Source organism: Gekko japonicus, unplaced genomic scaffold (genome assembly GCF_001447785.1).
Source record: "Gekko japonicus isolate JY-2015 unplaced genomic scaffold, Gekko_japonicus_V1.1 scaffold324, whole genome shotgun sequence".
Taxonomy (NCBI): domain Eukaryota; kingdom Metazoa; phylum Chordata; class Lepidosauria; order Squamata; family Gekkonidae; genus Gekko; species Gekko japonicus.
Window position 1 is genome coordinate 1,145,211 of NW_015168056.1, and position 22,501 is coordinate 1,167,711.

Consider the following 22,501-nt stretch of genomic DNA (forward strand, 5'->3'; position numbering starts at 1 on the left):
GAGACCACCAAGGTAGACCCTGCAAAGGCAGGCAATGGCAAACCTCTCTGCTTCTCACTGGCCTTGAAAGTCCCTTGCTGGGGTTGCCATAAATCGGCGGCAATTTGACAGCACTTCACACACACACAGAGAGAGAGAGAGAGAGAGAGAGAGAGAGAGAGAGAGAGAAGAGGTTAGAGTCAAACTAGGACTGGGTTCAAATCCCCACTTGGGTCATGAAACTCACTGTGAGATGGTGCCCTTAGTGAGTTCCTTGAAGGAAGGGGTGAATAAATATGGAGAAATTAAAATCCCATCCAGAAACAGTGACTCCAACCCATGGAGTACCTCTACTCTCCTGAGCAACATCTCCTCCATCTTGTCTGGAAATTAATTTCTTTCCTCATCCCACTAACCTCTTTTCTAGAGATGGGATTTAGGACAGAGACAATAGTATCTCTAGACTTAGATAAAGACCGAGAGCGCAAGTGCTATCGGTATATTGAAAACGATAGGCACTAAAGTTCTAGATTTTCTCATCCTGGTTTCTTGTGCTAATATTAAACTGTGTAAGCGAAAGTGCCAAAGATGAGTGAACATCACAAGTAATTTTCCATGGTGTTGACCCTGCCTCTTGATGAAAACTTTTTGCTAGTGATCAGACAGGAAAGACCAACAGAGAATACTCCAAAGACCCATTCTAAAAAATCCAGTAGAATATTATGGTAGACCACCTTAATGAGCCTGTGGCATTTTTTTAGTTTTGAGAGCTGGTAGAGTGGAAACCATTAAAAATGTTTACCATGAGGGATGAGGCCAGTCACAAAATGGCTGCTATGAGGGCCCAGGGCCAAATCAAAACATTGAATGTTTCTACAAAATGTTGGACATTTCCACAAAATGCTGGGAAGGGTGTAAGCTAAGCAGTCTTCTATGGTAGAGGCAGCCATTTGTGAACGGTTGGTTCCTGGAGACACAAAGCCTCTTCTGAAGAACTTTCTGCTCAGAGGAGATGAAGGAAAGCTCTTTGGTTTGGAGGAAAGAGATGCTTTGGGGTAGAATCACATGGGCACTAGGGTACCATGTTGGAGTCCACTGTGATAGACTGTTATCAGAACTGCGTTTGGTCTAATGGAACCAAATGTGATATATTTTTATTTTCTCATGTTTGTCCTGTATCCTGTTTCCACGTACTTTTCATGCTTCATGACCTTGCCTGTAACCCCGCCGGCACCATAACCACAGCCTCGTTGTCCCCACCGTCCTTTGCCAGGGTTGCACCTTTTAATAATCTAAGGCTGATTTCGCACTAGAGCTGCCTCGATGTTGCGCTGCCGTTTGCCCCGATACTATTAGTCAATTTCACACCCGAAGCCGCGGGGCTGCATTTGACCCGCGGCCTCGCCCAATTTCTTCCACAGTTTCGTGATCCTCAAAAAACAGCCGCGAGTCAAAATGCAGCCCCGCAGCTTCGGGTGTGAAACTAACCAATAGTATCGGGGCAAACGGCGGCGCAACATCGAGGCAGCTCTAGTGCGAAATCAGCCTAAGTTTATCTGCCCAACTGCGAGCCTGTACAGTCCCTTTGCATCTTCCTCCAAAGTGAACTCTGCAAAGAATAAAACTTCCACACTATGGCCCAGATCCAGCAATCATAGTGTCACACTCCCTCATTTGCAGAGTCGGAAAAGAGTTGGAATTCATGCAGCAGACGCCTAAGATGCTCTCTCACTCTTGAACAAAAGCGATTCCTCAAACGTTTCACCCTCCCTGGGGCGATGGCCGTGCGTCCCCTTTCCCAAGTTCAATCCGAGGAGGATTACTCGGACACAAAAGGACTTAAATTCTGAACTCTTCAGATCCTCAAAAAATGTCTTCCCCTTTGCCGATATGCTTAATCTTCAGCTAGACCCTCTTTTGTAAGTTTGTTGAAGCAATTAATGGTGAGACGGGAACATTCTCAGCTCGGGATCTGCGGGGAAGATTTAAGGCAATACACTGACGGTATAATTAATTCTCAATTGTAAATTCATTTTGATGGTTTTAATTCTTTCCCAGAGTGCCACAGTCGGCTGAGGAAGAGTTCAAGGAAGAAAGGGACCTGTGGAGGGGAGGGGGAAACAGGGGGGGGGCTGCTTAGTTCAAAATAAGAGGAAAGGACAAATTTGACAGATAACGGGCGAAGAATTCTTCCTCCTGATTTCAGTGGAAGACTCCGGAGCTGTAGGAGTCTGTTCCTTTTGAGGAATGTGCGTGTATCTTCAATCAGACAGTTAGATGTCGGCTTACAAGAGCTGGGTCACCAAAGAAGCCACCGTGGAATGGTATCAAAAGGAACTGGTGGTGGACTCCAGAGCAACCGAAGAGAAATGCATCCTTAGATCAGGCTTAGTCACGCTGAATATAATCACCCTGCTCACACTTTCTTTGACGCAGACAGAAACACAGCAGAGCAGAAACGATGAGCTAGTTCGGTGATTTCTATCGAGTACGCGTGAAGCTGCCTTAAGCTGGATCAGAGCACCGGTGCATCGGAGTCCGTATCGTCTACTCAGACTGGCATCAGCTCTCCAAGGTCTTAGGCAGAGGACTTTCACATCCCCGGCTGCTAACTGGAGATGCAGAGGAGTGAACCTGGGACTTTCAGCACGCCGGAAGGGTTGACTTGTCACTGAGCCACGCCCCCTCCTGTTTGTTTAAACGTGGCTTTGCCCCAATCATGGGTGAAGTGTGTGCGTGTATTCACCCATTCACCCATGATTGGGGCAAAGCCATGTTTAAACAAACAGGAGGGTCTGTGGCTCAGTGACAAGTCAACCTGTTTTCTGGATAAAGGGAGAATGTAGGCAAGAGTCATGCAACATGGCATCTTTATATCTGATCGAAAAGGGTTCTTCCTGGTAAAGTAGGTATGGAAGGGAAGCTGGAACCCGCTCCGAAGAGTCTCCTGGCCTCTCCCCGCAAATTGCTATAAGAAGGGTAGGAAGAATCGAGCAGGTAGGGCAGTGTAGGCCAAGTAGGCAGAAGGAGATGAGCCAGTGCAGGAGTGGGAAGGAACATCACGGAAGGACGCAAGCCAATCCGGGAAAGGAATGAGAGCAGGTGTGGGAGAGGGGATACAAGCCACAGTCTGGCATGGGGGAAGCCCGGGGCAGAATTACGGAAGGGGAGAACGGAGTTTCCCGTTTCCTTTTAATTCTGCTGTATAGTTGCATCCAACAATCTCCTTCTTGGTTTTTCTTTTGGTTGTTGTTCTTGAGTGAGGTTTTCTAGATTTCTGTGTTAGATTTAGCTTTCTTTCCCCCTTTCTATCTATTTGATCATTTGGAGCAAGCTCATTGTTAAACGTAATGGCTTAAAAACATTTGCTAAACCGAAAGGCACCTCCCCTCAGTCAGCAGATTTTGATTTTTAAAATACTACTACTACTACTACTACTACTACTACTACTACTACTACTACTACTAATAATAATAATAATAATACTACTATACTACTACTACTACTCCTAATAATAATAATAATAATAATAATAATAATAATAATAATAATAATAATGCAGACATAAAAATGTTAGCTGGCAAACATCTTGGGTATGAAATAAGGGGGTGATGATTGTCTCAGATGGTCTTCACTCCGACATGTGAGAACATTGCAAAATATCTATTGAAATACATACAGAACACACACACACACATAATTCATTTTAAAATACTGTTTTCATAAGCAATATATAAAGAAATATAATTAGTATCAGACACATTAGCTAATTAATCTGCTGCTTTTTTAAAAAATTGGCTATCAGCCTCCTCAAAACTCACAGTTTGGTGTAGTGGTTAAGTGTGCAGACTCTAATCTGGGAGAACCAGGTTTGATTCCCTGCTTTTCCACTTGCACCTGGCTGGATGACCTTGGGCAAGCTGTAGTTCTGATAAGAGCTGTTCTTGAAAAAGAGCAGTTTCTGTCAGAGCTCTCTCAGCCCCACCTACCTCACAGGGTGTCTGTTGTGGGGAGGGGAAGGGAAAGGAGTTTGTAAGCCGTTCTGAGACACCTTTGAGTAGTGAAGGGTGGGGTATAAATCCAATCTTCTTCTTCTCTTCTTATATAATCAATTATTATTATTCCTCTGAGTTCCACTCCTAAGGAAAAGATGGGGGACGAGAGAGTCCCCACATTATAGAGAAGCGGATCTGCCTTTCTCTGAAAGTTATTAGCTATGGAGCTCTTCCTGCTAGTTCGCCCACATGCACTCCACAAGGCGGTCAGTTAGTGTGACTAGATAGACATCTGTTTCCCGGATGGAAGTCAAGAATAATAGTGCCATTCTATGGGGACCAGATTTGCTGGTGGTAATATGCTGTGGTTTTCCAAATAATAATAAAAAGTTACAAGCATCTTATATTTTAAAAAATCCAGGGCTATTTTTGGGCAGGAACGCACAGGAACGGAGTTCCGACTGGCTCCCAAGTTGACCATGCCCAGCAGGAACACATTAGCATAATAGGCCACACCCAACAGCAGAAACTCATTCGGACTGGCTACATTAGGGGTGTGTGGCCTAACATGCAAAGGAGTTTCTGCTACAAAAAAGGCCCTGGGTTTTGACAACAGATAAGGTCAACAGAATAACAAGCAAAAGGTGGGTGTGGCTGGATGACCACACTTCTGGTAACATGGGGGTGCGGCCTAATGTGGTAATGAGCTGTGCTGTCAGGGGTGTGGCCCAATATGCTAATGAGTCCCTGCTGTTGGGTGTGGCCTATTATCCTAATGAGTTCCTGCTGGGCTTTTTCTACAAAAAGAGCCCTGAAAAAAATCAATATAATTGGAGTAAAGAACAAAGCTGACCTGACTCGACTTAGGGGGTAGCCCAGTAGGGTAGCCCGGATGAACAGGCAATCCATTCTTGCTTATTACAGTTGGACATTTTCATCCCTCCTCCCCTTTCCTCTGAGAGTGTTTCATGTTCTAAATTAGAATTGCAACGATCATCTTCTGCTGCTGCTAGTTTTTGTTTCGTTTTGCCTGCCGTGTGTTAAGAAGGAGAGAGAAAGAGGCCCGTATGATTGTCACGATGTCCTTCGGAATACATCAGTTATTCTGTCTTAACTCAATCTCTCTGTCCGAGGCAGTCTGGAGAGCTGCCTCAGACGATGTAATGTTGTGTTTGCTAAATTGTGTTATCGGCACATTTTTGTAGCGCAATCTGAGATGTGTAAACAAAGCCAGCGGGATGCAGATCCGGCTGCCAGATGAGAGCCTTCACAGTTGCGAGCTGCAAGAACAGGCTTGTCCTGGAAAAATCATCTCTCTCTTTCTCTCTTTTAAAAAAAATTCTGTTACCGATAAGAATTGGTCAGAAGTTAGACAAAGCCAGACAAAATGGCTGGGCACCGTCAGCAGATTTCTAAACAGAATAATTAGGGTTCAGCTATCCCGACTCGAAAGAGATGGCCTACGCCCTGAAAGCTTTGTGGCTCGTGATCGATTGAAACTTTGGTGGGATCTATGTGGAGTGGCAAAACTGTGCCCTTGCCGCCGCCGCGGCAGTCGACAGTGCGGGAACAGTGTCCGCGTACCCATGTTCCCATACTGCTCTCTGCTGCCACCACCCACAGCCCGACTCTTCCCTGTCGTGCTTACTCAAAAGCACAGATGCAACCTTGGCTTGCCAAGACCCCCTACAGCCAGGAAATCCTCCCTCGTTCTCTACCAAACACCACACTACAGCTCAGCAGGGAAAGGGGGGGGGGGAGTCCTTGAAAGGGCTAAGGGGAGTCTGTGCTGTTTTGGAAGTGTTGCTTAGCTCTATCCCATTCCCTATAGTGACAATTGAAAGAATCATCCACCCAGGGACTCCCCTGTGGCAATGCAGAATATTCCCTGTTGAGTTGGATTCAAACAGCTCTAGGATTGCTATGAGTCATGCTCAGAATGAACAGCTCTGGAATTTAGTGTGCAGGTTTCCTGGTTGTCATGCAGGGAAAAATCCCCATGTGGTAGCATCCTTTGTCAGATGACGGTTCCCAAATTTATACACGCTAAAAACATAAATGTGGAACAGTTTTATGGAAGACTGAGGCACAGACGGACTCCCTCATCTGCCTCCGGACTGTCTCCTGCAGTTAGTTTCAGAGAGTAGCTATGTTGCTCTGTAGTAGAAGAACTTGATTTGACTCCAGTAGCCCCTTTGGAGACCAACAAGATTTTCAGCATGCAAGTTTTCAAGAGTCAAAGCTCTGTTTGGCGGGTACAAGTAGGTATGGAGATCTATGAGTCTTTATATCCCAGTGGTGCTGCAAAGAAAAAAGTCAGGATAATAACAATAATTAATAATTATTGTATGGCATTGTGTGTAGTACAGCAGGAGAGCCTAAGATTGTCTGGCAGCCAGAAGTTCTAGCTCTGAAGCATTATGCACCACCAGGTGGCGAGCTAGACTTGATTTTAAGGCAAGAGGCATTTCAGAGGTGGTTTGCCATTGTCTGCCTCTGTGTCATGCCCCTGGTATTCCTTGGAGGTCGCCCTTACAAATACTAGTCTAGGCCGACCCTGCTTAGCTTCCAAGATTGAGCTAGTCCGGGCTATCCAGGTCAGGACAGAAGTCAGGATGCAGAAGTATAATGCAAAATGTAATCAGCTTGATTAGAGCAGGGGAGAAACATCTGAGGGCAGAAAATTAGCATCAGTAATGAGACAAGAATCCCATGTCCTTATTCAGCCCCGAGGGGTCCATTTTTCTTGTCTCTAAGGTGCTATTGGACTCGAATCTAGCTGTTCTCCTGCAACTGACTTCATGCCTTCCAAGGATGGTACATGGATGAGGACCCTTGAGTTTTCTTCACCTTCTGCAGTGAAAGAAACAACAGGATTGCCCTTTTAGTTACACAACTTCTAGAAGATGCATAAATCTTCGGAGGCATTAACAGAAGCATTGTGTCCAGATCACGGGAGGTAGTAGTTCCGCTCTATTCTGCTATGGTTAGGCCTCACCTGGAGTACTGTGTCCAGTTCTGGGCACCACATTTTAGGAAGGATGTTGACAAGCTGGAGCGTGTCCAGAAGAGGGCAACCAGGATGGTGAGAGGGTTGGAATCCAAGTCTTCCGAGGAAAGGCTGAAAGAGTTGGGTATGTTTAGCCTGGGAAAGAGAAGGCTTAGAGGGGACATGATTGCAGTCTTCAAGTATTTGAAGGGCTGTCATGTAGAAGATGGAGCAGATCTATTCTCTCTTGCTCCGGATTGCAAGACTAGATCTAATGGGTGGAAATGACAAGGGAGTCGATACCGGCTAAATATCAGGAGAAACTTCCTAACTGTAAGAGTGGTTGAGCAGTGGAACAGACTGCCTCGGGAGGTGGTGGATGCTCCTTCGCTGGACATTTTCAAGTGGAGGCTGGACGACCATCTTTCCGGTGTGTTGTAGGGCTATCTTTCAGCTATGCTCCTGCTGATCGCAGAGGGTTGGACTAGATGACCTGCAAGGTCCCTTCCATCTCTAACATTCTATGATTCTAAGATCCACGGGATTCATGTAAAGTTTTGTCTCTTTTAGCTGCGCTGAAATGTCTTTGAATTTCAGATGACCTGAAGCATCTCCTGCCAACACAACAATACTCAATGATTAGCACCTGAAAATATTTCTTGAGATGTATGTAGGACTATAGGAAGTGTTCTAAGATTCCCCCACCTACAATCCAGACCAGTGCTCCCTCAAAGCTGTGGAGTCTTGTGAGCCAAAATTCTACTTTGTGAGCTACTGGCATTAGAGTTGTGCACGAGCGATTTGGCTGCCGCATCAATCAGTTTGCTCTGGAGCCATCCTTCCTGAGCTAAGAGAAAAATCTGTGAGCCGGAGGCTAAAAAACTGTGAGCTAGCTCACTATAACTCAGCTTAGAGGGAACACTGATCCAGTCCTGTGTGGGCATTTGGATTTTTAACCTGGCTGTACTGAATGCTTTTGGCATACTGTATTACATGTTGTGTTCTGACCTTTATTGTCTGGGACAATTTGAGAAAAATTGGATTTCTTTTCTTTTCTTTTCTTTCTTTCTTTCTTTCTTTCTTTCTTTCTTTCTTTCTTTCTTTCTTTCTTTCTTTCTTTCTTCCCTCCCTCCCTCCCTCCTTTTTGCTTAATATATCTAGGAATCCGAAAAGAAAGGCTTAAGAGAAAGAATTTACATGGTCCAGGATATCGTTATAACGGTCCAAAACCTCTTGGAAGATATTGCATCTTTTGCAGAAAGGATAAAAAAGTAAGTGAAAGTTTTGGGTTTGCCCGTGACTGTGTGCCCCCTCCTCCATTTTTTGAAAGGTTTTCAACAGTTCCGTTCTTTTAATAAGAGCCGTGTGGGGTCTAAAAATACAACAAGCCCAGCTGTGATTCTGCAACATCTGGCCCAGCTGTGCGGGAAATGGGCAGGGGGATGCCTTCGAGCCCGTGAACGGAGCACTGTTCTGTGTGCAGCTGTGTGGCAGGAAGGTTCGGGAAGCCGGGTGACTCGTAATTCTGGCATTTGCTTTGACGACAATGGTCCCTAAGAACCCCGATAGGGCACTCGGACGGCTGCCCTGCCTAATCCCCCAGGAATCCGATTGTAACCCGGCAGTCGTGTTGCTGTGAACAGGCGAGAGGGCAGAAGGAGTCCACTGGAGTGGTTTTAACAAGTGACACGACCGTTTAGACAAGCACTGCCATCGGTATAACCCCTTGCATCAAAGGGACTTTTTAGTCGCTCGGTTCAACTCGGAGGTTTGGTGGCCTTAAAAATAGTTTCCATCTGTTTATGGGCCGCTATTTCATCCTGGCTTTAACTTTAAATGTGTAGTGCCTTCCTCTGAAGGGTGGCATTATTTCCCCCAGTCCACCCCGGTCAGCTTTTTATCCCTCAAATAAGACAAAGTGTTTTTCATAGCTCAGTCTGGCACTCTTTGGTCGAGGTCTTCTCGTGCACCCGCATCATATATTAAGTATATCCAGCAAACATCCAGCAACCAATTTCTTTTAAAGGTATAATGTTTATCTATTTTAAAGGTATAATGTTTAGCTGCGGTGGCTCAAGTGGTTAAGACGCTGAACTGCAGGCTGTGGAAGGTCAGTAGTTCAGCAGTTCGAGACCCGAGTTGCTGCATGACGGAGTGACTTCCCGTCTCTAGTTCCAGTTCTAGTTCGAAAGCAAGAAATTGCAAGTAGATAAATAGGTACCACTTCGGTGGGAAGGTAACAGCGTTCCGTGCGCCTTGGTGTTTAGTCATGCCGGCCACATGACCACGGAAACATCTTCAGACAGCGCTGGCTCTTCGGCTTTGGAACGGAGATGAGCACCGCAACCCTAGAGTCGGATTCAACTGGCTTTCGAGCAAGGGAACCTTTACCTTTATACCCAAATTCAGGTATACCTCCAATCTCTGAGAGGTTCGGTTTAACATAGACAATTGTTCCTTGGGCTTCCTTTAACTTCTATGGCCTGGTTCACACATGCTTGGCCCCTGCTTGCCCCATACTTGGTTACTATAGACTGAAACTGGAAGTTATAGAGCAGGTTGCTTGACTCTCACCAGCCTCATCTATACTCCTGTGGTCTCCCCGGTAACCTCTAGTCAACTAAAATGTGTAAAGTCATTTGCTTTTGCTGCCACTGATCCACCTAATTGTCTGTCCGGAAACTAAAGTTGGTGCAGAATGTGGCAATCAGAGTGCTGACTAGGGATGGGCACGAACCACATTTTTGCAGTTCGGTTCGTGGTTCATAGCTGAACCGTGAACCAAGCCACCGGATAGGCCAGCTCATGAACCAAACTGGTTTGTATTGGTTGGTGAGTCATTTAAAGTTTAAACTCCTGTCTTCTGCTCCCTGTGAAAAATGGCGGGGAGCAGAAAGCAGGGTTTAAATGGCTCAGAATCACTTAAACCAAATGACTCAGCTGTTACTTGTGAAGAGCAAAAGGCAGGGGTTTAAATGGCTCAGGGCCATCTAAACATCTGTTTTCTGCGCTACACGAACTGCTACAAACGGCAACCAAATTCATGGAAGTATGTGGCAACTCTTCAGTCTGTGAACATCCTTCCTGAATCATGAAGCAGCTAAAATTCGTGATGAGCTTTAGTTCATCAGTGGGTTCATGCCAATCTCTAGTGTTCCCTCTGAGTCACCTAGCTCACAGTTTTTAGCCTTCAGCTCACACGTTTTTGTCTTAGCTCAGGAAGGATGGTTCCAGAACAAGCTAATGTATACCGTAGCCAAATCACTCGCTCACAACTTTAATGCCAGTAGCTCACAAAGTAGAATTTTTGCTCACAAGACTCCACGGCTTAGAGGGAGCAATCCAGCCTTGTTCCATCTACACTGCCTTCCAGTTTGCTTATGGGCTCAATTCAGGGTGCTAATATTGATCTTTACAAGAAGAAGAAGTTGGATTTTATCAGGGCTCTTTTTGTAGAAAAAGCCCAGCAGGAACTCATTAGCATAATAGGCCACACCCAACAGCAGGAACTCATTAGCATATTGGGCCACACCCCTGACAGCACAGCTCATTAGCACATTAGGCCACACCCCCATGTTACCAGAAGTGTGGTCATCCAGCCACACCCACCTTTTGCTTGTTATTCTGTTTACCTTGTTTGTTGTCAAAACCCAGGGCCTTTTTTTGTAGCAGGAACTCCTTTGCATGTTAGGCCACACACCCTTAATGTAGCCAGTCCTAATGAGTTCCTGCTGTTGGGTGTGGCCTGTTATGCTAATGAGTTCCTGCTGGGCGTGGCCAACTTGGGAGCCAGCCGGAATTCCGTTCCTGTGCGTTCCTGCCCAAAAATAGCCCTGGATTTGATAACCTGCCCTTCACTACCCAAAGGAGTCTCAGAGTGGCTTACAATCTCCTTTCCCTTCTTCTCCCCACAACAGACACCCTGTGAGGTAGGCAGGGCTGAGAAAGCTCTGAGGGAACTATAACTGACCCAAGGTCACCCAGCTGGCTTCATGTGAAGGAGTGGGGAATCAAACCCAGTTCTCCAGATTAGATTGTGTCACTCTTAACCACGACACCAGGCCTTCAACTAGGAGCCGCCCCCAATAGCTGGAATGGCAGAGAACCCTGTCCCTTGGAGTCAGCCGAAACAGCCTGTGCCAGTCGCACAACTATGGGCCAACCACTAGGATAGACCACTGAAGGTTGGCCGCCATCAGGGCTATTTCTGGGTAAGAACACACAGGAACGGAGTTTCGGCTGGCTCCCGAGTTGGCCGCGCCCAGCAGGAGCTCATGAGCATAACAGGCCACACCCAACAGCAGAAACTCATTAGGATTGGCTACATTAGGGGTGTGTGGCCTCACATGCAAAGGAGTTCCTGCTACAAAAAAGGCCCTGGTTTTTGACAACAAACAAGGTAAACGGAATAACAAGCAAAAGGTGGGTGTGGCTGGATAACCACACTTCTGGCAACACAGGGGTGTGGTCTAATGTGCTAATGAGCTGTGCTGTCGGGGGTGTGGCCTATTATGCTAATGAGTTCCTGATCGGCTTTTTCTACAAAAAGAGCCCTGGCCGCCATCATCTAATAATCGAATTATATTAATTTATTAGTATTATTTAATGTCTAGCACCTTTTAATGTTGGATTGTTGTATATGGTTTATATGTTTTTAGGGTTGTTTACATTGCTTACTTGTGTGTTTTTATTCTTTTATGTAAGCCGTCCTGAGCTGGCTTTGGCTGGGAGGCAGGGTATAAATCTGATAAATAAGTCACCAAACTGGCTCCCCAAGCCCTGTATGGGCTGGGACCAGCATCTCTTAAGGACTGCCTCCTCCCATATGGACCTACTAGTACACTCCAGTCATCTTCAGAGGACCTGCTTGGTGGCCTCTGCCATCTGAAGCGAGATGGGCTGCAACCCGAGAAAGGGCCTTCCTCGGTCGTGGCACCAAAATTTTTTTCCCCAAAAAAACTTTTATTTTGGATTAACAAGTTCAACATTTATCAATCAACCGTTAGATCCATTTTTTTTAACCCCTCCCTCCCCCCTTTCGGTGGCTTCCCGCAATGCTTCTCCCTGCCCACAAATATTTTCGCATTTCAAGGTAACATGTTTTTTTCCTTACAGCTTAAACCTTAGTACATTTCAGTCCTAGTAATTGTCTAAATACAGTATAGTATTTTTAACATCCCAATTTCTTTCTAGATATTCTTTAAAGTCTTTCCATTCTTCAAAAACATCTTTATCTTCTTTGTTGTTTAACTTCTTAGTTAATTTGTCCATTTCTGCCATAAATAGGACTTTCTGTATCCATTCCCATTTATCTGGAATTTTCTCCTGTTTCCAACATTGTGCATATGTCATTCTTGCCGTAGTAATTAAATACCATAGCAATGTCTTTTTTTGTACATTTACTTCTTCCATCTTTAAACCTAGAAGTAGTATCTCCGGTTCTTTCTTAAAGTTACATTTCAAATTTTTTTGCATTTCTTCATGAATTTCTGTCCAAAAAGTCACAGCTTTGTCACATGTCCACCACATATGGTAAAAGGAGCCTTCTTTTTTCTTACATTTCCAACATTTGTTAGACATATTTTCGTTCATATATGCTATTTTCTTTGGAGTCATGTACCACCTATACATCATTTTATAACAGTTTTCTTTTATATTAGTACATGTTGATATTTTAATAGTGGCACCAAAACTTTTGAGCTCCCTCCTCAGGGAGGTTCCTCTGTCTCCCTCTATTGGTGTCTTTCACCAGCAGGTTTCTTCTGGCATACCCCCAATAATGGTTACCGGCCCTCCTCCTAGGTGGTGTAGTGTACACTTTTGGTGTAGTGGTTAGGAGTTTGGTGTAGTGGTTAGCCTAGTTTGTTTCCCCACTCCTCCACATGTAGCTGCTGGTGTGACCTTGGGTCAGTTGCAAGTCCTTTCAGAGCTGTTCACTCAAGGGCAGTTCTCGAAAGAACTCTCTCAGCCCCACCTACCCCACAGGGTGTCTGTTGTGGGGAGGGGAAGGGAAAGGAGATTGTAAGACTCCTTCAGGTAGTGAAGGGTGGGGTATAAATCCATTTTTTCCTCCTCCTCCTTTGAATTATTTATAATTTAAACCGTATTTTTAATTGCTCATTTTTTGATGTTTGCCACCTTGTGGACCCTGATTGGGTGGAAAGATGACACAAACATGTTTTTTTTAATTATTATTACATTCAAAAATTAAAACAATGGTACAGCAACACCAATTAAACAAACAAAAAAGAACAAAACAAAGAAAAGGGCCTTACGTTATATATAACAAGTATAAAGTTCTTTTGGAATTTCTCTGTTCTTTGCCAAATAATTTAAAATAGGGGCACAAACATGTTTTAAAAGAATAAAATAAAAATGTGATGAGTTTACACCATGGAAGTGTGGAAAGTTGATTTAACAATAAAAACTGACCTTTAGGGTAAAGTCTAAAGCCCTAGCTAATAATGTCTCTGATAGACTGATAGAGAAATGATCCACGTTTCTCAGGTATAGGAATGATAAAGTTCATGCTAAGGCTACACCTTTGCTATAATTCAGATACAAGTTGATGAAATGGGTGGCTGTTTGGGGTGTGTGCATTTGATAATTTCATAATTCTCAAATACACACATTATATGTTTATTCAGGGGTCATTTCGTAGAAAAAGAGCTAGGGGAACTCATTAGCATTACTCATTAGCATATGCCCCACCCCCTGACATCAGGGGCCCAGCGGTGGACCTGCAAGGCCAGCGGGAGTGCGAGGAAGCCCCGCCAAGGCCCTCCCTGGCCCCAGGCAGGCAGGGGTGGGGAGAGGCGGGGAGGAAGCAACTTACCCTCCCTCTTCTCCTGCCTCCTCCTGGCTGAATGAGGGCTGGAAGCGGGGTGGCCGGAAGCAGGGGGCGGGGCTTCGTCATGTGCCCCGCCCCCGGTACCTCACCCGGGGGAACTGCGTCCCCCCGCGTTCCCCCCCGAAATGACCTCTGTGTTTATTTTGTACTTTTTGTAAATAGACTTCGTATGATGAAAAGTATTTTTTAAAAGAATGGCAGTGGGGAGGGCCGTGTTTGCTCCCCTGAGATCCTTGGCAGAAGAATGAGATAACAACCAGTTGCATTTCAGCAAGTGCCTAAAGAGTTCTCTCTTCTCTCTCCCCTCTCCAAACTTGACTGCAGTACGTTCAACTGGACAGTCCCTTTCCTTTCTGTCCTTGCGTGCTTAATCTTTGCAGTGGCCACAGTCCTGCTGTATTACATACCACTGCGGTACATCGTTTTACTCTGGGGTAAGTTTGTGCCGTCGCTTCTGCATCATTTATTCGTGGAGTTTCACATGGTGCAGATGTGTCTTGATGATTTTCATTCTGTTGCTTTCTTTATTTTTTTGTTTCCTTTTGCTTTTGCTGCTTGCAACCGGTGGAAATGGTATTTGTTGCAGGCTGCCCTGTGGACTCCTTGAAGAGAATGTCATAAACAGATTTGTAAAGATACAGAACTCCACATTGCAACAGAAGGGAAAACCCGGAAGTGACAAAAAGAAGCTCTAGGAATCGCCGGAAACTCTATGGTAAAACCATAGAGTTTCTGGCGATTCCTAGAACTACCCTATGCCACTTTCAAGTCAGTGATGTTGCCTTTTTTATCTTATCTTTCTCCCACTGCCACTCAGAGAAGCAGTGGACAGCAAGGTTTGCTAAGGGGACGCCTCCCACCATAGCGGGATGGCTGGCAAGCCTACAATTGGTTGCCATACTGCAGTATACCCTACTGGGACAGACAGTAGCTCTTCAGAGGCTCAAGCAGAGTAAGATCTTTCTCATCTCCTCTTACCCTAAGATCTTAAAATTAGAGAAGGCAGGGATTGAACCTGGGGCCTTCTGCCTAAAAAGCCAATGCTCTACCACTAAGCCATGGCCCCTTCTCAACTGAAGAACTCCAGTCGCAGGGCTAGGGGAGAAACTCTCTAGAAGGCGGGGCAGAAATGCGTTAATCAAATAATGGATGTAATTTGCTAATGCAAGGGTTTCCTTCTTGACCTCTGTTTTTGTTGTTCTTGTTTATATTCCACTTTCCTTTTTCCCTGAGACCCTCTTTCACTTTGTCCTCACAACAACAACCCTGCGAGGTCAGTTTGGCTGAGAGGTTGCAACAGGCCCCAAATCACCCAGGAATAGGGTTGCCAAGTCAAAATGTCTTACCGGCAGGGGAACCTCGCCGGGCTCTGGGAGCCGTTGTTCTATGTGCGCGCGCGCCGCCAGCACGCCACCGGAAGTGACGCGCGACGTCGATCACGTTGAAGGCGTGGCCCTGATCGTCAGAGGGAAAACCATAGAGTTTTCCCTCCGACAATCGGGGCCACGCCCCCAATGTGACTGACGCCATGCTGCACTTCTGGGGGCAGAGTTCCCCCCAGGGCCCAATTCCACGGCGGCGGAAATCGGGCCTCCGAAGCGGGGGTTTACCCGCCCCCCGCCCCTACTTGGCAGCCCTACCCAGGAAGCTTCCACAGCACAGTGGGGATTCAAACTCGGTTGTCCCAGGCCCTAGGCCAATGTTCCTATCCCCAATGCCACGTTGGCTGTCTTTTGCAACCTGAGTACAGAACCCCCCTAGCATGTCCACTGTGAAGGGCCACGGAACATGTAAATCACCGCTTTCCCCTTTTGAGAGTGCCCAGAGGTGGCTGCCTTCACAGTTCTATGCCCCAGGGCACCAGGTTCAGTTCTCCATTTCCAGTAACAACATATGGCCCTTAGTTTTGGGCTGTGGCTGTTCCTGCTCCTGGGCTGATTTAGAATAACGGGACTTTTTTCATCGCTAAGGCAAGCAGTGGGGCTGCAGTGGCTCAAGTGGTTAAGACACTGAACTGCAGGCTGGAAGGTCGGTAGTTCGGCAGTTCGAGACCCGAGTGCCGCATGACGGAGTGAGCTCCCGTCTCTGGCCCCAGCTCCTGCCAACCTAGCCGTTCGAAAGCAAGAAATTGCAGGTAGATAAATAGGTACCGCTTCGGTGGGAAAGTAACGACGTTCTGTGCGCCTCGGCGTCTAGTCATGCCGGCCACATGACCACGGAGAAGTCTTCCGACAGCACTGGCTCTTCAACTTGGAAACGGTGATGAGCAGTGTTCCCTCTAAGCTGAGTTAGTGTGAGCTAGCTCACAGTTTTTTAGCCTCCGGCTCACACATTTTTGTCTTTACTCAGGAAGGATGACTCCAAAGCAAACTACTGTATGCAGTAGCCAAACCGCTCGCTCACAACTTTAATGTCGGTAGCTCACAAAGTAGAATTTTTGCTCACAAAACTCCACAGCTATGAGGGAACATTGGTGACGAGCACTGCATCCCTAGAGTCAGATCCGACTGGCTTTCGAGCAGAGCTGCTTGGCAATGAACCTCCTACCACTTCCTTCAAGAACAGACATCTGTGAATGATACCACATGATGGCGACACGGGGTTCAGCTTGTCTGAATTTTTGTGCTGCTTTTTTTTGGGGGGGGGTCTGTATTGTAAAACTCTCTTCTCCCCAGCCCGCCCTACCTGAGGAAGTAAAGCATTCATATGGTTGTATGTGTGTGTGTTAACAATTTTTGTGTTTCCCCCACCCCCTTTCTCAGGCATAAATAAATTTACAAAGAAGCTCAGAAACCCCTACGCCATTGAGAATAACGAGTTACTCGATTTCCTCTCCCGGGTGCCGTCGGATGTTCAAAGGGTAAGTAATGGACGGAGGCCTCCCTCAAAGGCCCCAGGCCAGGTATGAAGATCTGTTGGAAGTTACAAGTTAGAACACTTCTATTCAGTATTTACTGAGTTAATATTGTGTTCTGAATCACATGTTTGTTTGTATCCTATCTGCTTAGAGAGTTAGAAAGCCCGCCAGATACAGATCTAGTTTGTTGTCCTGATTGGAAGATAGAGTGGCTAGTATTAGCATTTTATGACCCTTTGTCCAGAGCTAAGAAGAAGCTCCACTCTCCATTAGACCTTAGCCATGTAAGGAAGTCTATCTAGACATGAGGATGTAGAAATAAAGCTCTTTGTTATTTTACCTCCTGTTTACCCTACCCTTGATAGGTTGTTAGTAAACTTTTATATTTTGAAACTACCATGGACTCAGACTCATTTTTACTCTGCTAACTCTGCTGAATTAAGAAATTAAGAAATTAAATACTAAACTATCTAACAGGTTATGGGAAGCCCAGATGTTTTCCCACTAGCAGAGTTGTTTTTGAGCCATGTGTATTAGAACTTAAGAAAAAACAGAAAAGAATTTTTTGAAACTTTTTCTGGGACAAGAGAGAGTCTTCTTTGTTTTTTCTCGAGTCTGCAAAGCCTTGTGCTTGCAGAACAGAGAAGCAAGAGGAACTTCAGCCCCTGCTGTGAAACTATCTCCGCAAAACAAAGGATTTTCCCAGAGAGCTGAACGACAGCGCCTGAGGGAACGAAGGAGATCACAAGCAACCCCCGATCGATCCCAGACGACCGACGTCTTCACCTCTACAAAGGGAAGTTGGTAAAGTAAATAATTAAAAAAAAAATATGGCGTCTGCACACAGTTATAACCTACCGAAATTATCAGCCAGTAATTATCGGTTTTGGAAGGAGTGCTTAAAATGCATTTTAGAGGCCACATCTGCGAGTTATGTGTTAACCCAGGATGCTCCAACGGGCAATGCGGATCAACTTAAAAAGTTTAAAGAGAAGGATGGACATGCCCGTGCTTTAATCCTTGGGAATGTTGTGATTAGTGACAATCAAAGGCTATTAACATATCAAACAGCAAAGGAAATGATTTTGCATTTAGATCGCAAGTATGCTGCGAAGTCGAAAGCAAATAGTATCTTTCTTAAACAAAAGCTGTTTAATAGCAAAATGCAAAAGGGAGACACAATGAGTGTACATTTAAGTAAGATAATTAATATCTATGATGACCTTAAAATGATTAATGACCCTCCCTCCGAGAGTTCAATGGTTGCCGTTATTTTAAATTCATTGCCTGAGAATTATGAAGTTCAGATTGCCCATTTACGTGATAAAGAGGATCTGAGCGTGGATCAAACAATTTGTTACCTGGAATCTGAGGCTTTCAGAAGGGAACAAATGAATGTTAATGAAAGTGTGTCTGTACTTAAGATCAGTGACTCTCGCTACAAAGGGAATGCAAAGAAAGCCGTTAAATGTTTTGTATGTTCCCGAGCCGGCCATTTGTCGCGGGATTGCTGGTACAGAAACGACTTTAAAGATCAAAAGGATACAGACATGCGCTCTCCCTCTACTCCAAAACCTAGAAACGCCAGAGGGCGTGGCAATGGGAAGCCAAACGGTCATCAGGGGCAGGAAAAATCCAAGCCTGTGTTTCTCCTGAGAGAGGCTGTGCCAGAAACTGCAGGAAAGCGAGCCGAATGTGCGAATGTGCTTGCTGTAAACATTAATCATAGCAGAGAATACAGTGATGAATCACTGTGGCTACTGGACACAGGGAGTGCCGTCCACATTTGCAACAGTGCTGAATATTTTGTTGATCTGAATAAAGATGAGATGCCCAAACTGATCAAAGTTGATAATGAACCATTGAGAGTTGCTGGAACAGGAAAGATTTTTCTTAATGTGTTAAATTCTGCTGGCCAAATTCAGCAAATGACTTTAAATGATTGTGTATTTGTGCCTGAAGCTAGTACTTGTCTGATCTCCTCAAGGAGAATTATTGCTGCTGGTTTTAACATTAATCTTAAAAAGGGACAAGGAAAAATTTGGCACAAAGATGGAGTCGAGCTCATTATGGAAGAGCACGACAGTTACCATTATGTAAGAAATCTTGGCATAACTGAAAATGATGAACTGGACACAAGTGGACCTGTGTTTCACACAAAATCATCTGAATGTGAGCACAAAGACTGTTTATTTAAATGGCATGTGATGTTTGCTCACAGAAATTTACAAAGTGTGAGAAAGCTTCTGAAGGGCTGTAATATTGATGCTGTTGAATGCAATACTATTAGTAATGGTTGTGATACCTGTTTTAAGGCAAAAGGCAAAGCGCCTTGTTACAGAGGCAAAAATCCAGAACAAGATAAAGGTTTTCTAGAGACTGTGTACTCAGATCTTGTTGGCCCTATCAAACAATCTACTGGTGGTAGTAAATACTTTGTGACTTTTATGGAAGCAAAATCCAGATATGTCTATACCTACCTACTTAAAAGTAAAGACCAAGTACTTGACAAATTTAAGTGCTATGTTGCTGCTGTTAAAAATAAATTTGGCAAAGCGCCTGAAGTGTTATTCACTGACAATGGCACAGAGTATTGCAGCAGTGAGTTCCAAAGGTTCATGGAACAAGAAGGAATTGAACATCAAACAACTATTGTTTATTCTCCAGAACAAAATGGAACAGCGGAACGCTTAAACAGAACCATACTAGAAATGGCGCGTTCTATGCTAATACAATCTGGAATTTCAGAAGATATGTGGGGTGAAGCAGTCAATACAGCTACTTACCTGCACAATAGAGTTCCATCTAAAACTACAAATAAAATTCCTTTTCAATTATGGCATAACAGGATGCCTGGACTTAAACACATTAAAGCATTTGGATCTAAAGCCTATGCCCACATTCCAAAAGAGAAAAGGGGCAAATTAGAGCCAAGAGCAGAAATTGGTATCCTAGTGGGGTACGCTCAAGGAGGAAAAGGCTACCGAATTTTTGATTCTACAAACTGTGTAATTAGAGAATGCAATGTGGTACATGTTGATGAGAGTAACATCCTGCAAACTCCTAAGCCAGCTGAGTCCACAGCACAACCTGTCAATCAGGAATCTACAGATGTCTCTTTCTTTGATGTGATCACTTGGCAATCTGCAGAGACCACCTGTGACCAGGCAGGTCCATCTCCACAAGAGGATTCCACCTCAGAAGGGGAACAAGGGAATTCCACCTCAGAAGGGGAACCAGGAGAGGCAACGCCAAGGGTAAGAGAGACAACTGCTGTGAGACAATCAGCAAGGAGTACCAAAGGTGTTCCACCACCAATGTACGGAATTTGTGCAAGTGTGCAACAAATAAAGGAACCTACTAACTGGAAGGAAGTTAATCAACTACCTGCATCTGAAAGAAGCAAGTGGATTAATGCCATGGAAGAAGAATTTGCATCTTTGCAAGACAAACAAGTTTGGACTCTTACTGAGTTACCTTCAGAAAGAAAAGCCATCGGCTGTAAGTGGGTGTACAAAGTGAAGTATAACCCTGACGGCGAAGTGGACAAGTACAAAGCTCGTCTTGTCGCAAAAGGATTTTCTCAAAAATATGGAATCGATTTCTCGGAAACTTTTGCACCTGTTGTAAGCTACACAACCTTCAGAACACTTTTGAGCATAGCAGCCTCAAGGGGCATGCACATTGAACATTTGGACGTCAAAACTGCGTTTCTCAATGGAGAATTGAATGAAGAAATCTACATGGAACAACCAGAAGGATTTTCAACAAAAGGACAAGAAGGCCTAGTGTGCAAACTCAACAAAAGCGTTTATGGACTAAAGCAAGCAGCAAAAGCGTGGAATGAGAAACTGACTGAACTGTTACAAAAACAGAACTTTCAACAAGGAATAGCAGAACCGTGTTTGTTCTCAAGAATCAAAAATGGACAATATCAGTACATACTCATTTATGTTGATGACTTGATTATTTGTTGTGAAAATCAAGGAGATGTACAGGAAATAGCAGATGAACTAAACAAGGAAGTGGAAGTGAAACAATTGGGACCTATAAAACACTATCTTGGAATACAAATTGAAAGAACTGATGATGGAAGTTTTCTTCTAAGCCAAAAGCAAAAGATCATGGACTTTATTGAATCTGTAGGAATGAAACATTCCAAGCCAGTGAGCACACCTCTTGAAAAGGATTACCTCAAGAATACAGAGGGACCACTACTTCCAAATAACCACGAATACAGATCAGCAATAGGAAAATTATTGTATCTTAGCAAAATTTGTCGACCAGACATAACTTCAGCTGTTGGACTATTATGCAGAAAGACCAGCTCACCGACTATCCATGACTGGAAAGCTGTAAAAAGACTGGCAAGATACCTAAAAGGAACTTTGGATTACAAACTGAAAATCTCATCCTGTGATGAACCAAGACTGACTGGATTCATGGATGCCAACTGGGGAAAAGACACAACTGATGGAAAATCTACAAGTGGATACTTATTCTACTATGGAAACAGTTTAATTGACTGGACTAGTCAAAAGCAATCTGTTGTAGCGATCTCTACTGCAGAAGCTGAATGTGTATCAGCGCAAAGTGCCAGCTATGAACTGTACTGGATCATTCATCTACTGAAAGACTTTGGAATAGACGAACCGAAACCAATAATAATGTATGAGGACAATCAAGCTTGCATCGTTCTCTGCAAAGGTGAGAGCACCAAATCCAAGAGTAAGACCATTGCTCTTCAATGCAAATATGTGAAAGACTTACAAGACAAAGGACTCATTGAACTTCGTTACTGTCCTACTGACCAGATGACTGCCGACATCCTGACCAAGCCGCTTGACAAGCAACGTTTTGAGAATCTTCGTGAAAGTTTAAATTTGCATGATTTCAGTGTTATAACTTGAGAAGGGGTGTTGGAAGTTACAAGTTAGAACACTTCTATTCAGTATTTACTGAGTTAATATTGTGTTCTGAATCACATGTTTGTTTGTATCCTATCTGCTTAGAGAGTTAGAAAGCCCGCCAGATACAGATCTAGTTTGTTGTCCTGATTGGAAGATAGAGTGGCTAGTATTAGCATTTTATGACCCTTTGTCCAGAGCTAAGAAGAAGCTCCACTCTCCATTAGACCTTAGCCATGTAAGGAAGTCTATCTAGACATGAGGATGTAGAAATAAAGCTCTTTGTTATTTTACCTCCTGTTTACCCTACCCTTGATAGGTTGTTAGTAAACTTTTATATTTTGAAACTACCATGGACTCAGACTCATTTTTACTCTGCTAACTCTGCTGAATTAAGAAATTAAGAAATTAAATACTAAACTATCTAACAAGATCCATCAGGTGGAGATGTTGGAGGAACACAATGCAAAGGGGGCTTTGGACTAGCAGGAAGAGGAGGGACCTGAAGAAGTCAGGGCTAGGGATGGAGGGATAAGGTTGCCAGCCTCCAGGTAAAGGTAAAGGTTTCCCTTGCTCGAAAGCCAGTCGTATCCGACTCTAGGGTTGCGGTGCTCATCTCCATTTCAAAGCCGAAGAGCCAGCGCTGTCCGAAGACGTTTCCGTGGTCATGTGGCCGGCACGACTAAACACCAAAGCGCACGGAACGCTGTTACTTTCCCACCGAAGTGGTCCCTATTTATCTACCTGCAATTTCTTGCTTTCGAACTGCTAGGTTGGCAGGAGCTGGAACTAGAGATGGGAGCTCACTCCGTCATGCGGCACACTCGGGGTCTCGAACTGCTGAACTACTGACCTTCCACAGCCTGCAGTTCAGCGTCTTAACCACTTGAGCTGCCGCAGCTCCGAGCCTACAGGTGGGGCCTG

At 44.7% G+C, this 22,501-nt stretch overlaps 1 protein-coding gene across 1 annotated transcript in view; it reads left to right on the forward strand.

The window, feature by feature from the left end:
• The window catches only part of MCTP2 (multiple C2 domains, transmembrane 2), a 225,126-nt gene that overhangs the window by 199,370 nt on the left and 3,255 nt on the right, over positions 1-22,501 (forward strand). Inside the window, exons 20-22 of the mRNA XM_015414496.1 lie at positions 8,125-8,234; positions 14,138-14,247; positions 16,576-16,673. Of these exons, the coding sequence (XP_015269982.1) occupies positions 8,125-8,234; positions 14,138-14,247; positions 16,576-16,673 (318 nt within the window). The remainder of the gene's footprint in view (positions 1-8,124; positions 8,235-14,137; positions 14,248-16,575; positions 16,674-22,501) is intronic.